Source organism: Artibeus jamaicensis, unplaced genomic scaffold, assembly GCF_021234435.1.
Source record: "Artibeus jamaicensis isolate MK-2021 breed Jamaican fruit bat unplaced genomic scaffold, CSHL_Jam_final contig_482, whole genome shotgun sequence".
Lineage (NCBI taxonomy): Eukaryota > Metazoa > Chordata > Mammalia > Chiroptera > Phyllostomidae > Artibeus > Artibeus jamaicensis.
Window position 1 is genome coordinate 3,039,734 of NW_026521857.1, and position 16,281 is coordinate 3,056,014.

General features: G+C 46.9%; 1 protein-coding gene across 2 annotated transcripts in view; it reads right to left on the bottom strand.

Moving 5' to 3' along the window:
• Window positions 1-306: 306 nt before the first annotated feature.
• GFOD1 (glucose-fructose oxidoreductase domain containing 1) overlaps window positions 307-16,281 on the bottom strand; it is a 117,162-nt gene continuing 101,187 nt past the window's right edge. For both annotated transcript variants that reach the window (XM_053668216.1, XM_053668217.1), the window contains exon 2: window positions 307-6,973. In XM_053668216.1, the coding sequence (XP_053524191.1) occupies window positions 6,054-6,973 (920 nt within the window). In that variant the 3' untranslated portion in view covers window positions 307-6,053. The remainder of the gene's footprint in view (window positions 6,974-16,281) is intronic.

The following is a 16,281-nucleotide window of genomic DNA, read 5'->3' on the forward strand; positions in this document are numbered from 1 at the left end:
AAAATGTCTGCCAGAGCTCGCTGTGAGGTATTATGTTAAGGTAGCAAATTTATAGGGAATTCTAAAATTTGCTCCCCAAGCTACAATCTATGCTGTCCTCTTGTTTATCTTGACTAGGCTTTCTTTCTCTCTCTCTCTCTCTCTCACACACACACACACACACACACACGCAGTCCCCCCCCCCCCCCCCCCCCAATGTATCACCCTCATCCCCACCCCCTTTCCTGCTTCAGATTCCACAAATTAGCCAGGTACCTAACTTATGAGCTAGAGCACCTGGGTCTAATAAACAAACATAAACAGCTGTAATTGTTCTCTTTAATCTTTATTTGCTACTTTCACTCCTTTATCCCACCAGCTCAAATTGTGGAGGGCAGCAGGAAGCCAGGTGTGAAGAGGGGGTGTGCCAGCTGGCTGAGGGATGCCAACCTGGCCATGGCAGGGGCAACAGTGGGCATCGGCCCCTGGGCCCGGGGAGCAGACTGCACCGCTGCGGAGCCAGGCAGGGAGGGCCACCTCCCACAACAGTTTGGCTTTTAAAACATGAAACGGAATTGCATTCTTTATCCTTTTTTTCTTTAATAACAAACAAAAAAGCCCCGAACCTTCTATAACTTATAAGCTATTTTTGCTATCTACATTATATAGAAAATATAGACTCTGTTTACTTTATAACACACATCTTTCCCCTTGATAAATACTTCTTTAAAATATCTAGTATACATGCCTTGACTTTTTATACATAAGTTTGGTTTTATACATATACATACATATATACTCAGCTTCTTTTAAAATCAACTTAGAAAGTTGATTTTGATTGTAGGTGATGCAGCAAACTAGAGTTGGGGATATTCAAAATGTCACTGGCTGATTATCATAGATGGCCTTGGAGTTTTCTCTTGGTGGTCTGAGTAGAACAGGAAAATGTCTTTCCTCTCTTCACTCAGGGACTGGGGCTTTTTAAGTTCTTTTGTGTGTGTGTGTGTGTGTGTGTGTGTGTGACTCAAAATTCAGCAGTATATTGCATTTGTACCTTTTCACCCTCTTAACTCTCTTCATCTGGTCTCATAGCCACAGCTGGTGAACGTGACCTGGGTTGTAAATCAGGTTTTTGAGTCCATAGCCTTTATTTGTGTGGCAGCGGGTGGGGGAGGAGATTCAGAATTGCTAACATCCTTGGGTGAAAGTAAATCCAGTTGCATCTTAAGGGACTTCAGAACCCAATATACTTAGTTCCTTTATTTCATATCTCCCCAGCCCCCCACTGAGGTTAAGTGATGGCCAAGGTCACACTGATTATTAGTGGCAGGCCTGGACTAGAAGCCGAGTTTTCTGCCTGTAAGTCACATTCTGCTTCACACAGCACCTTCATAGCTCTCAGATGGGAAGAGGAAGGCTCGGAGACATGAGACAACTTGTCTGAGGTCCCATGGCTACTTGGTGGAAAAGCTGCCGTTAGAACTCAGACATGCAAACGGACTGTAATTCCCTGAGTTGTCGCAGCTGAATCAATTTCCTAGAAACTCATTTGTCTTGAATGCACTCATAAAAACGAGCTGTATAAAACCTCCCATTGTGATTGTAATGTGAACAGTTAGCTCTAATTTGTACGGTATTTGGCAAGGGTAGGGACATAAATTCAGATGTGGGCCTTTGGGATTTCCTGAGGCCGGTTCTACTTACACCCCCACCCCCACCTCTTCTAGATACAGATCTGGCTCAGGACCCGCGCTCCACCCACTGCTACTTTTTTTGGCCATCAAAGCCTTGAAATTTATGGGACGAAGGCTATGGCATTTGGGAGTTTATTTTTAAAAAATTATCAAAGCCCCACATTTTAATTTCACTTTGAAAACAGGGAGGGCAACAAAAAAAAGCTGTGTGCATCTGCAGTGTGGCTTTGTCTCTTTACCAGCAGTTGGCATTCCCACTCGAGGAGGAGAAATGGGCAGATGGGGAACCCGGGGTTTCAGGGGACAGCCCTGACCGAGTCAGACTCCCAGGACTTTTCACAAGGCAAGGCGCCCCATGCCCCTCCCACTCCCACCCTCAGGTGCTGCCGTAGGAGGTGATGGATGGCCTCAGGAGCTCACACTGGAGTCTGGAGTTGCAGCCAGCACCGTATCTGAGTGACCACCAGTTAGCAGTGGAAAGTGGTGGCTCACCAACCTTTTCTTCCCCCACATCACAGTCCCTACCCGATGGAGCCCCTGGGAGGACCACTGAAGCGTCTGCTCTCGGGCTACTAAAGCATTGCACTACTAATACTCTCGAATCTGTTGCACCCTTTTCCGTTTACACTAGCAGGGAGTGACCAGAAGAATCACCTGAGGAATGACAAGACCATGTCTTATGCAATGGCTGTATGCTTAGTGTGACAATCAAACACTTTCCAGGGCAGGTGGCCAGGGCCACTACAGAAAAACTGCAGTGTCACGCTGTCTCTGCTTAACAGTTGTGTGACTCTGGGCAAGTTACTCTTCCTTATGAGCCTCGATTATCTCATGTGTACAATGGGAATAACAATATCCAATACTAAAGGGTTGGTTTTTTTGGATTAAATGAGACAATGCACTTAAAACACCCTGCACACGATGGATATCAAGAAATATTGGAGCGTCCTGGCTGGTGTGGCTCAGTGGACTGAGTGCTGGACTGCAAATCAAAGGGTCGCTGGTCAGGGCACATGCCTGGGTTGCAGACCAGGTCACCAGTGGGGGGCGTGCAAGAGACAACCACACACTGATGTTTCTTTCCCTCCCTTCCCTTCTCTAAAAATAAATAAAATCTTGGAAAAAAATGTTGCTGCACACAGAGTACTCAGATGACTCTGCAGAGGGACAAGGGCTCTGGGAGGAGTTCATTGAGTTGGAGTTAGCCAAGACTTACGCTGGGGTCCAGATACACAAAGGTATCTGCTGCCAGGTCAGCCAAGGAGTGTCTGCGCTTCCCTGCTACGCTTCTCCCATGAAAGGGTGAAGTCATGGAAAAGCTGACAGTGGCCATGGACTCTCTCCAGAGGAAAACACAGAGTATCCAACTAAGCCCAGAGCATGCCCACACACCGTGGGTGCCATGTAAGAGCCCCTGGCCCACCTCCTTTCTCAGAATTTGGGATTCGGGACCTCTGCAGAAGCAACCAGCAGCATGAGCCAAAATTTCCAGTAGCAGAGGCATCCACCTGAGGATGGTAACAAATCAGGCACGGGCAACTAAATGTGATGACCCTAAAGTGTGTGCCTCCATTATACCAGCTCCTTAAGACACATTAAACAAAGCTGAAAGAGCAAGGTTATTGCCAGGACTCAGCCTCAGTCAAAGTCAGCTGACAGTACCCAGACCCTGAGGTACCCTGAGGGTACTATTAGCTGCTGGACTTGGTCTCAGCAAGCTCTGTGGAAGGCTTGAGATTTTACTTTGTATTGCAACTAAGTCTCTGCAAGTGGTAGGACAGGAGCAAAAAGATGACTAAGAAGTATCTTAAATCCATTTACTATTATTTTTGTATTAAAAACATCAACTACCTTGGTCTTTTCTTCCTCATTCCTGCATCTACCTACTACATGCATGATACACAACTATTTTTCATGCTTTCTAAAAGAATATATATTTTTCCTATATACTCTGGCCTCAAATAAGAATTTTTGTTTAAGATACTGAGCATTTATCACAGAGCTCAAAGGCTTTTGGGGGGGGAACCTCCCAAGTGTTTGGTTAAGTATAGAAACTTGAAACTGAAGCCCCAGGGAAATCCCTACTCAGATGATAAACGACTTAGAAAAATGAGACCCAGAGAGCCATCTAGTTTCCTTTTCCTTCATCCCTAATCACAGCCTTTCAGGCTAGCTAGGAAAAAAATCATTCCACTCAGTTTCCGCAAAAGCTACCCAAAGGGCAATTAAGAGAACCTGAACCAAAACAGCCCAGGGCATGACCCTCTGCTCCAGCTATTACTGGGAGACTTCCATCCCGTCAAATCTCTAGCTTTGAACTGATAGCGACAAAAGCTTGGCATGTCATCATGAAGTGTGAAAAACTGATCAGGGACTAGAACGTAGCATGCAGAGTTTCAGCTGATCAAGTTTACTATGTTGCAGTAAAAGCCCTCGAAGTAGGGTGAGTGTATCCAGCAAGGTGATCCTTACTCCTCGATGCTAGAAAACGACCACCATTCCCATGATGTTTGGACACCCACACTGCAGCCTGCCCAATGTATGAGTTCATAGTATATTGTGACCCTGGAAGGAGAATGGAGGATCAGCTGATTGTACTGTTGTTTTCAGATTCTGCCTGCTCAGAGCCAGGGAGTGAACTCTCAGCCCCTTAAATTCCCTTCTAGTTCTACTGCCAGTCATCTGAAAAGTAGTCTCAGCCTCGGTTGTGTGAGCTGTGAACAAAAGCCATATAGATTTGCAAGTACTAGTTTCTACACCCAACCTTAACAAATGTCTCCTGTGGGATGAAGGATTAAGAAAGATAAAAAGAAAAAAAGACCCTGTTTTCAAAATGTGTTTGACTTGGTCCTTTTAAGACCAATCCTGAATTTCTAAGAGTGATTTTAGTGACATTTGGTGGCAATGAGTATTTACAAGGCCGTGTGTGTGTGTGTGTGTGTGTGTGTGTGGTTGTTCCCTTTTGGCACTGCCTGCTCTGCGCCTGCAGTTTGCCGTCTCCAGTAAAAGCTCTGTAAGCAGAGGGTGACAAGACAAGAGAGACGAGAGACCAAGGAGTAGAAGAATGTGCTTTTCCCAACATTAGATTCTCAATCCCCCAGGACAATACAGCCGAGAGGGCTCTAAAACCCTATTTTAGAAACACTGAAAATTATGTTCCTTATTGTCCTTTTGCTTTGTTTTGTTTAATACCCATCAAAATTTTTTTAGGTATCCGAGTCATCAAAGCAAAGGAAAAGAGTATTGACTCTTTTTTTTTAAAGGGAAAAGGACTACATCCGAGTGGAACTGAAGACTTCCCTTTTACATTCACAAAGCTGCATGACACACCTGAAGCCCTGCTCTAACTTGGTAGGGGGCGTGGGTGTCGAAGCACAAATCAAGCCCAGGGCTGGCTCACTTTCCCCTCCGCTGGGCACTCCCACCCCAGCACTTTGGCATGCAGCTGTGCCCAGCTCTCAAGGGCAGCATGTGAGCTTATAGTCGGACCCACACCTCCTGCTGTCTCTCTGGCGCTACCCATGGAGCCAGGTGAAAGAACAACCTCAATGCTTTAGTACCAAATCTTACACTCAACTCTACTCTCCCAAAAGTAGTGTTATCAGATGGCTTCTTGCAGTTTTTTAATTGCTCACAAATTCAAAGCGATATGTCATTCTCTGCCTCATCTGTTTCCACGCAGGTGTGTTCTTGCTCCCTCCTTTTGCCTTAAAGAACCCGTCTCTCTGCCGGCCATTCCTGGCACTCCCTAGCTCCACCTCAGGCCAGGGGAAGGGCAGTGGACCAATTAAGAAGACACTCCCTCCGGCTTCCTAGGAGGAAGCCCAATCAGTCGAGAAAGCTGTACACTTCACTACCAAGTGCTTTTTCCTCCAGACACTTAAAGTGGTTTCCTGGAACTTGAACTTTTCCATTAGTCCACTGCATCCCCACCTTTCCCCAGACTAACAGGCTTGTGTGGACATGTGGGGATATGCCTTCTCCTGCCAGCCTGAGGCGGGTAGGGAGGAGGGAGAGCCTTCACCAACTAAGCTTGATCTCACAGGACCATTTGGCTTGCAAAAGAGGCCAAGGTGTGGGGGGTGAATGAGATGAGAAGGAAAGTCTCCCTCCTTGCTTTTCTACCTCTCATGCAAATGCCCAGGAGGGATGATCTCAGAAAAGGCAGGCCCTCTGAACACTCTCAAGCTATTTACTCAGCATCCTAACAGTCTTGTTTGGGGCCCCTCACCTGGGCTGGGGTTCACTTTCCCACAAGCCATTTACTCCCACTGCCCCTCCCCCTCCCCCTACTCCTGGAGGCCCCCCTCTCCCCAATGCCTTTCCCCAACTCTGGGCCGCTTGAGGAAGGTCTAAGTCCTCCTAGGTCCCCAGACCATGCTAACAGTACAGGGACATCCTGCTCCTGCGCATGGCCTCGCTGATCAGGTAGGCGGGGCTGAGCTCTGGCTCCTCAGTCATAATGGCGATGTTCTGCCACTCGCCGGTCTGGCTGGACCTCTTGATGGTGTCTACCACACACAGGGCATACAGGCAGTCGTCAAAGGTCGCAGCCATGGTGAGCGGCCGTCCGTCCCACGTGCGTCGGTCGTCCTGGTCCTGGAAGGCCTGGCGCACCGCCTGCATCATCTTGATGGTGCCACGCAGGTAGGGCGAGGGGATGTCGCTGAAGGCCTTCTCGGGCAGAAGGGAGTTGCTGACAGGTGTGGAGTCCTGCAGAAGCAGTTCCTGCTCCGGGGCGCTATTGCGTTGCCCGTAAAGGTCCGTGCCCACCGCCAGCAGGCGCCCGGCTGAGCCCACCACAGTCACGTCCTGCTTGAACTCACCTGGCACGTTGAAGTTGAGGGTGACGGTGCAGCACACCCCACCCTCCAGCACCATCTGGAAGGTGCAGAAGTCATCGCTGGTGATCTGGCGGATGCCCTTTATGTGGTCCGTTTGCTTCACGAAGGTCTTGAGCAGCCCGTGGACCTTGACAGCCTTCTGGCCAGTGAGGAAGGTGAGCAGGTCGATGATGTAGGTACCCACCGAGTGCAGGCCGCCTCCGCCCATCAGGTCGTCGCAGCTCCAGTTGTACTTCTTGCCCAGCAGGCTGCCGCTGTGCACCTGCACCTCGCACACCAGCAGCTCACCCACGTAGCCCTCCTCAATGAGCTGCTTCATGCGCACGAAGGCTGGCAGGAAACGCAGCACATTGCCCATGATGCTCATGAGCTTGGGGTAGTAGTGGGCGGCAGACATCATGCGGAAGGCATCCAGCGGCGTGGCCGTGCGGTCACAGATGACGTTCTTGCCAATGCCTGTGGGCCGGAGAAAAAACAGCTGATCAGGGCACCGGGTGGGGAGCGAGCGGTAGGGGGCGCTGTGCGCCCCAGACATTAAGTCTTGGACTGGGAACCAGATTACATTGGGTATCCTTAAAAATATTTAATAATACCGTTTATTTAGGCAAAAATAATATATTTCATGTATTTCAATATTCTCTATATATTCAGTGATTAAATAAGTAAGTTACTTAATTTTAGTATGAAACCATCAATACTGATATATGAATACTGATTTTAATATTTTAATAGCCTATATTTTAGAAATATTTTAAATGTTTAAAATATAATGTTTTATGCGTATAAGTCTATAATATTTTATATACAAATGTTACTTATAAAATATGTTCAAAATATCTAAATATAAAATGAGTTCTATTAAAGTATGCAATGTAATCTTTTTACATATAACATATTTTATTAAAATTAGGTTACATATGAAATGCTTTAAGTTTTATCTTTTGTGTAAAATAATATTTTATTAAAACTGTATTATTAAAATATCATCTGTAGAGAAAAGAATAGTGTCTCTATCTGGACAAAACCAGAACATAGAAGCTTAAGTCAAGGCCGAAGTCAATCAGATTAACTATGAGAAAAAATTTCTTAATGATATCTTTCAAAGGCCTAAGCTTTTAAAAAGGGGAAAGATTTATACAATCTGAAGAGAACCAGAGTATGAACAGGCCTAAGCTTTTAGCTGTCTCCCCCACAGCTACCAACAAAGGATTATATACTGAGTGTTATCTTACTTGTTTACTTTGCATTAGGACTAGGGCTGGCAGTGATCACAGGTGTGTTAGTTTAACGTTTTCTGCCTCCTTATGGGAACAGCAGATATTATCCCAAGGGTGGACAGTGGCCAGTTCCTCCCGGACTGCCATCTGTCTCACAGTGAGGTTTAGTTAGTGATTTTGGCCAATGGAGTTGAGGCCAAATAAGAATTAGGGTTATGTGATGACCACAGTGAGTGCATAATTTACAGGTAGATGCAAGCCCTTGAGGACACTAGGTGGTTTGGGGTGTGGGGAAAACAGAGGGCCAGAGGAAAGGGGAGTGACAGAGAAGGAGAAAGGGACTTATTCCTTAGAAGCCAAGAGTCAAGGAAGAAAAACAACTCAGTTGAACCTCGAGAAAGAGCCAAGTAGGATTCAAAATAACACAGCGACAACAATAACAGAATTATACAAATTTTTGTTAGCAGGCCAGACTAAAGCATGCTAGGTAAAAAGATCTGGAGAGCTTCTGAGTCAATACACATGCCTGCCTGTGGCAGGGCTCTGTTGTCCAGCCACGCTCTGCACACAGACCCTCTCAAGGGGACCTGGGCACTCCAGCCACAAACACAGGAGGTACCACACGAGTACTGGGATGATGAGACACACAGACCCATCCCGGCTGCTCTGACTGAGTACACCCAACTTGACAACATCATGATATCCCACAGGCTGAGCTGAACTAGGGTCCTGTGGAAGTCCGGTAATTGTAGGTTTCTTTCTAGTGTGGACACCTGGACAAGGCCACAGCCCAGCACGTGGCTTTCTCACTTTTCCATCGGAAGAACTAGTCCAACAACAGATGTGGTCAGAACAGATTGTAGAAAGTAAATACAGTCAGTGGGTATCAATTTCCACATGCACATCTAATCCTGGCCCCGAGTGAAAGGTCTGGAGGCCACACAGAGACCACATCTCCTTGCTTTTTCTGCATCTCCTGACTGTTAGTGAGCAATAAGAAGCACCTCTAACTTCTAGCAACCAGGTGCCAGCAGTGGGATGAGGAAACACTGGCGTGGATTACTAGAAGGGCCATGCACCTGCATAACCCCATGTTCCAATAATATGATCCTGCAGGCATTAGGCTCATGTAACACCAGCTCATGAGGCAGGAGCAGATTTCCATGTAAATGAATTGGTAGGTCACTGCAGGGACAGGTGACAAATGCTGCCCAAATCTGCCTCATACCTTTTGGGTACAGGCTGTGGCCTTTCCTATACTGTATACCTCAAGGTCCCCAAACTGGGACCCTTGACTGCCATCTTCCTGTTACAATCTATTGGTCATATTAATGGCACATGAAAATTTTTATGTTTTTCTGTTATAAAAACTATAAAATACAATAGTAAGAGAAATAAATTGAGAAATTTAATTCATGCCCCCCCCAAACAATCAATGACTGGGTAATTCATTGCAGCTCTGCAGATGAGAGGATCCTGATGAGAGCTGGACTCCCTCCCCAGAGTATGCATCATTATGAAGCTACAAGCAGAACTCTGCCCCATTCTGAGCTCACATGTGGCTCCCCCAAGGTTCTGAGAAAGGCTTCTCTGCCTTCAGGCTCTTGGTGCATGTTGTGATTTCCCGCCATGCAGTAAGTTCCTTGAGGATAAAGGCTGGTTCTTCTATGTGCCCACAGCGCCTGCAGGAGGGCTGCGTGTTTTGCAAGGAACCCGGTGAGCGTTGTTGATACTGGTGCTGGGCCCTACCTCTCTACCCACAGTCTTTTGTGAGTTTACACTTTACAGATAGGTCTCAGCAACATCTTCATTTACAATATCTTCAAAAGTCAAAAGAGACTTCTAGGAATCCATCATAAAGAAATAATCTAAAATGTAAGCACGGCTTCTCGCCCAGAGATGCTTCTCATGCATTATTTATTAGAGCAAAAAGCTGGGAACAGTGCAAATGCTCAGTGCTAGAAGAATGGGTAAGTGCCCTGTAGTACAGTCATATAATGCAATACTGTGCAGCCACTGACAATGATGCTTATAAAGACTTTTTAATGGCAAGCGAGATGTTCATGATGTAATGTTAAGTGAAAAGGGCTCTATTCATAGACATACAATGATCTCAACTCTCTCCTTTTTTAATATTTAAAAACTGATTTGAGAGAGAGAAACATCAAGTTGTTGTTCTACTTTATTTATGCATGCATCCATTGGTTAATTCTTGTATGTGCCCTGTCTGGGGATTGAACCTGTGACCTTGGTGAATGTGGACAGTGCTGCAACCAATGGAGCTATCTGGCCAGGGCCTCAAGTCTCTGTTTAAAAAAAAAAGAAAAGAAAAAAAGCTGGGTGGAACTACCTGAACGTATTTACAATGGTTAATTTATTTGTAAGATTATAACTAATTTTTATATTCTTCATGATATTTTTCTATATTTTCTAAGTGATTACTTTTATGGTTAGAAAAAATTTTTTTCTTTTGTAAGCCCAAAGGAGACATGAAGAACTTTGAAGGACAGTGTTCACGTATGGCAGGAGGGCCAGCCCTCCAAAGCCCAGGATGGGCAGACATGTCCCAGAACTAATGGGCCTGTCCGGGTACCTGTGCTCCAGCGAGCAGGTGAAAGCACCCTGAACGTAGGATGTTTTGGAGGCTCAGGCTACATTGCCAGGTCTTCTTGCTCCAACTCCTCAGGGCCTCTTTATGATCCTGGTGAAAGCTATGGTTTCTTTCCAGAAGATGCAACTCAAACATACATACAAAACCTTGTCCACATCCCAAGCCCATGTACATCCCGCCCCAGTCAGGTTCTGGGAAACAGGAATCTCCATGGAAAAATTTAAATAACTTTTTGAGACCTTTATGATACACTGTTAAAAATAGGATAATACTTCCAGTTTTAAAAGGAACCCCAAATGCAAGCTAGCAGACCCTTCACGGACTTGTAAAGCAGAGTTTGTTTTCTCTCTTTTCCGGACATTCTTACCCCAACCCCACCTCTTGGCCAGACTTCTGCAAAGCCCACTCTGGAGCCCTCAAAATACTTAAATTCTCTTTCCCAGCTTTTTGCCACCCAAATTTGCCCTACCAAAATCCCAAGGTTTTTAGCAGTTTTACCAAGAATCAAGGGCTTAGGCTAAGAAAATTGCAATTCTATTTTTGTCACTGTTGTTTGCTTGTTTATATGTTTTATTTTAGCTTTGTCAAGGTATAATTGACACAGAATTGTAAGACATTTAAAGTGTGCATATGGTTCTTGGTATACACTGTGAAAGGATCCCCCATCTACTTAATGAACACATCCATCACCCGTCATATTTATCTTTTGTGCGTGAGAACATTTAAGTTCTATACCCTTAGCCAACTTCAATTATACAGTACAGTATAATCCACTACCAGTACCATGTTTAACTGTTTAATTGTAGACTTCCGTCATCAGACACTGTGTGTGCAGGTGTGTGTGTAGGTGCACTAGTGCAGTACAGAGTATTTCCCTTACCCCAAAAGTCACATGCAATGTCATGGGAACTTGCAGAGGGTTGACATACCCTACAACCCTGGGTGTGTCAGATGCCATTGAACATATGCTGAATTTCTTCCCAAGAAAGCAGATAGATAATACCTGCCTTCCAATTGCCTCTGTCAACCTGGAGCTTGGGGGTTTAGGGCTCCAGAAAATACTGCAAATCTTTGGTGTCTTCATGATTTTCGCGGGCCTTAGCACAATGCCTTTCTTGCCACCCCCAGAGAAAGTGCTGGAATGGGCTCTTTAGAGAAAAGCACTCTCTCCATTTGTGCTAGAAAGGAAATGATAAGTAAGAGCAAGATCTCGCACTCTTCCCTAAGCACACGGGTCAGACATCCCTTTGATAGGAAGGTGGAGATACTCCACCACAGAGGCAGAAACCGAAGAGCAGTTTCTCAGGGAGAGGAAGTCGGGGGAGGCAGAAGGCCACTTTGGGAGCCTGCCACTAAGACGACCACGGCTGATTCCTAGTGGGAACCCAGGAGGGAAAAACCACAACGCTGGCCTCAGCTCTGCATCCCCTAAGAAGAGAGCGTGCTTTCTCACAGGAGGGCCACCTCTACCCCTTGCATTCACGTACCTTTCAAAGTGCCACCCAAAACAACCTCCCTTCAGGTTTTGAGTTCAGACTCTCTTGTGGTAAGAAAGACATTGTGTCCTTCTAAGGCAAAAAATCCAAAACTTTGGGAACTCAGTCAATCTAAGAGAAAATGGTGCCACGGAGAATCAGGCCAGGGGGTGTGAAGCACTCAGACTCGATTTTACTCCAAACAAACAGGCAGCACAAATGGAAAGCAGGAAAAAATACTAGATGCTTGAGAAAAAGTGTTTTGTGTTTTGCCAAGCCCCAAACATTTCCCAAGCAGTTGGAGAGTTTCAGCAAAGCCTGGTGCTCACGAGGATGTGAAGAAATGGCGAGAGCTTTGCGGGCACTTGGAGGTGTGGGCAGGTGGCGGTAACCCTGCTGACGCCCTCACAGAGTGGGCCATTACACCATCACCCCACACTCAGTTTGCTCAACCGGGGCTCTGTCCCTGTACCCAGAAATGGATGTCTTAGAATCTGGTCACATTTGTCAAGGCTGTACAGTAGGACTATGGGATGTGGCAGAAAACAGCAGGACTGGCCCAGGCATTCTGGGGAAGCCTTCAAAACCCAACTCCAGGGAGACCATTTACCCCTTTGCATGAGAAGAGAACACTGGGTCTTAGGGGCAGGGGAAGCTTGGGGCTGGAACCTACTTTATTTTTCAAGACAAGAACCACTCAGCACACAAAGCGAGAGCTCCCTGCCTATAAAATGGTGGAACTCTAAGCTTCTCGCCCATGTCATGGGGAGAAATGAGATGGATGGGCAACTTCCAGAGGGTCCAAGTACAATGTGCAAGGCAGTAGGTCTGCTCTTCGTCGGGAGCTTTTAAATTAAATAATTTCAGAAGGAGCTTTATTGCCCTCCTGAGATCCGTCAGGGACAAATGGAAATTTGGCTCCCTCCAAAGCCTGCTGAGTGTGTTCTCTGTAGCAAAGCCAAAATATCCACAGCCCTCCTGAGGAGTCAGAGCTATCATAAGAACTTTCCAACCAATAGACTCTACAGCCACCCTCAAGCAGCTGTGCCCCCCACTCCTCCACGTCCAGGGTCTCCAGGCTGTGGGGGAGCACCCCTCTGTATCTTTTTCCAGGGACCAGGGCATTCATTACTCCATCCAAATGGGTCCCCTCCCACCCCAGGACTGGGATAAGGGGCTTCCCAGTGACACCTCTTGGGAAACACACACGGTCTCCGCTGTCCCATAGAGCAGCTGCCCTTCCCTGCCCTCGATCAGGGAGGTTATCCTGGGTACCTGGAGGGTGGCTGCTACCAGCCACCTAGAGCCCTTCACTAGCATAATCAGCCAGGAACTTCAAAGCATCCCTTCCCACCAACACATTTCCAGTGACTTACTCCCTTATCTAATCAATGGTAAGAATCTGTGTGGCCCGTGCTACTTTCCCACCCGTTCTCCCCGATTATTACACTTGTGTTGACAGTCCCTTATCTTCTGAAAGCCAAATGGGTGCTGGTCCTGCAGGCTGGCTTGCAGCTGTCCTGGCAGATTGGCAGAGTCCCACAAGAAGTCCCATCAGATATGGCTTCCTATTTTTTTCTCCCACTCACAGAAGGAAGAGAGGGCTTTCTCTGCACTTCATGCAGAGAAGTCATTATCTTCACTGACGCTCTATTCCTTTAACATTTCTGTGCTGGCCACAGGACCGAAAAATGAGTAAGAAAGATGAATAGGGGCTCACAGTCTAGTAGAGGAGATTAACCAGAAAATGAATGATTAAGAGAGCTAATCAATGACGAGATGTAATAGAGAGACGGGCAATGAGAGCACAAAGGAAGGGCTGGGGAACTGATTTGGGCATGGTGGGAAGCTTTGCTAGAGAGCGGACATCTGAGCAGGGTTCTGGAGCATGGGTAAGAGTTTCCCCGTTCATTCAGAAGCTTCACATCCAATTTTAAAAATGGTGTTTAACCCCATACCCAAGAAACGGCTTCATTTGGATTCTTTACAAAAAGGGCACATATATATCCTGATACTCAATTTTCTGAGGGAGAGGTTCAAGTCTTAAAAGAGTCTATGATTCAAAGGAGATCAGGCAGAACTAGAGGAAAGAAAGAGCTAAGTATCTGAACAGACTGGGCTGAATCAGATACTTCAGTATTTGTAACAGCTCCTTCCCTGGCCCCTGAGGTACAGGACAGTCGGTCAGTTTTACTCACTCACTGCCACACTCCATCTAGTCCAAGTCTCTCTCCCTTTTCCCCCCACCCAAACCCTTTATATCTCCCCCCTTCCTCCACCCTCGACACACATGTTTTCTTTTGGCTTAGAGGGTGCAAGAGAAGTGGCAGCATCAGTAGGGGTGACTTGTCTAAACCCTGGTCTGTGCCCTCCTTCCTCCATATAAACAGGAGACCAAGCCCCTTCGGAGAAATCCCACCTCCTCTGTCCCCTGAGGTTCCCTGGCGAACAGCCTCCCTATTCAAACCCTGAATCTGATCTCTTCATAATAACAATGACATAATTTAAACCAGCAACAAGCATTTACAGAACACTTTACTCTCTGCCAGGAGAGGCTAAGTATTTTATATGCATTTTGATTTTTTAGTGTACACCACCCCACGAGGCAGGTACCAATATTGTCCCCAACTCACAGATGTGGAAACAGCCTCTGGGCAGGTAAGCGACTTGCCCACAGTTGGACGGCTCAGTGAGCAGTGGAGCTGGGATGTGAACTGCGACTCTGATGAAGCCTGATCTTAACTTCACTCCTACTGCCTTCCACACCTGTCTTGAGACTAGCTAGGTTATTCTTTGTACCCATAACTAAATTGTATACAACATCCAGAGACAACATTCGTCTCCCCGATATCCCATTCTTGGGATATCTGCTACCATTCTCGCCAGCTACTGTACCTGTGCACACAGGCAAAGCCTGCCCCCCTCGGCACCAAAGGAGGGTCCGAGGCAAATTGTGGTGAGCACCAGAAACCAGGGGCGGTGGCCTTGGCCAGGGGGGTCGGTTGGTTGGAGTGTTGTCTTGTGGTTTCGATCCCTGGTCAAGGTGCGTATGGGAGGTAACCAATTAATGTTTCTCTCTCCTCTTTCTCTCTGTCTTGCCCTTCCTCTCTCTCTAAAATCAATAAAAAAGCATATCCTTGGGTGAGGATTAAAAAAGAAAAAGAAACCAGGGCCACAGGGCTGGGGGTGCCTAGGGCTCAGCTGCTTGCTGACAAAAGTCTCAAGCAGCTTGATGAACTTTCCATTCCGCTTTCAAACATGAGATAGAAATGGGTCAGGGTGACCCATATTCAGCTCCTTTTGTCAAGGTCGGTGAGCTCTGAAAGGGGAACAACCAAGGAAAGGAAGTCAGCACAGCTGATACAGATAGGACTTGACACTGAACTGAATCAGACATTCAAGTGCTTTTCTATAGCCAACCTGCCCTTAAAGACCAGCCCCCATCCCACCAAGCCTTTCAATAGACTTCCCCCCACTGCTCAGGCCTGATCCCTCCTTTTGTGCAGAAACCCCATCAGGAGTTAAATGCTCTCAGATGGTTTCATGAGCCTCAGTATTATGGAGTCACCGAGCCCCTAACAGCAGTAACGGGGACGGTACCCCTGAAACACTTCATCTTCAGCTTTCCCATTGATACATCCCAAACATCTCCACTGGTCGAGAATGAGAATCTGATGTTGGAAAGTCACAGGCCAGCTCCCCAGGAGAGAAGAGAAATGCTTGCCACTTCTAGCCCAGGGAAGACCAAGCACAGAGATTTAGGAACAGCAGGTATGCCAGAGACCTTCCAGGCTCTGGCCAGCTTCCCAGGCAGGGGGCCCCAGGCTGCCCTTCCCTGCCTGTGCATATAAACCCAAGTATGAGGGGGGCAGGGAGGTAGTGAGAGAGTCCATGGGAAAACAGAAGCCTGGGGTTGGATGCAGTCTCTACACAGTGGTCAGGGGCCTGGGGACAGAGAAAAATGGCCAGGAATATGGGCCTCATCAGTTGAAACCTGTTACGTTGGTCCCAAATAGCCAAGTGACACTTTAGTGGTCATTTTATTCTGGGGGTGGCCTAAAACGCCCCCTCTTGAACCTGTATCCCCACTCCAGACCTGGACAAGCTAGGATTCAGGGCACAGTACAGGACCCAGGGAACGCAGCCAGTCATATAAGCCACACCTTCCCCATGGAAGCAGCCACCTTCTGCAGTGAAACGGTGCCAAGGGCAAAATGCTGAACAGTTGGGCCAGCACAGTCATGTAAGAGAATGAGCTACTTCAAAGGAAATGATTGGGTTAGGTGAGATTACCAGGTTGGAGTAAAATCCCATCCCCCACCTACCCACCTAAAGATGGGGGCCTAGAGTGGTGATCAGATTGGCTGCAGAGAAATAAAAAATCTGTGCTTTCTCTTCCTGAGTATGAACTCTCATCACCATCCAAAAGGGTGAGAGCCTTGCGTTACCTCTCAAAGTCCT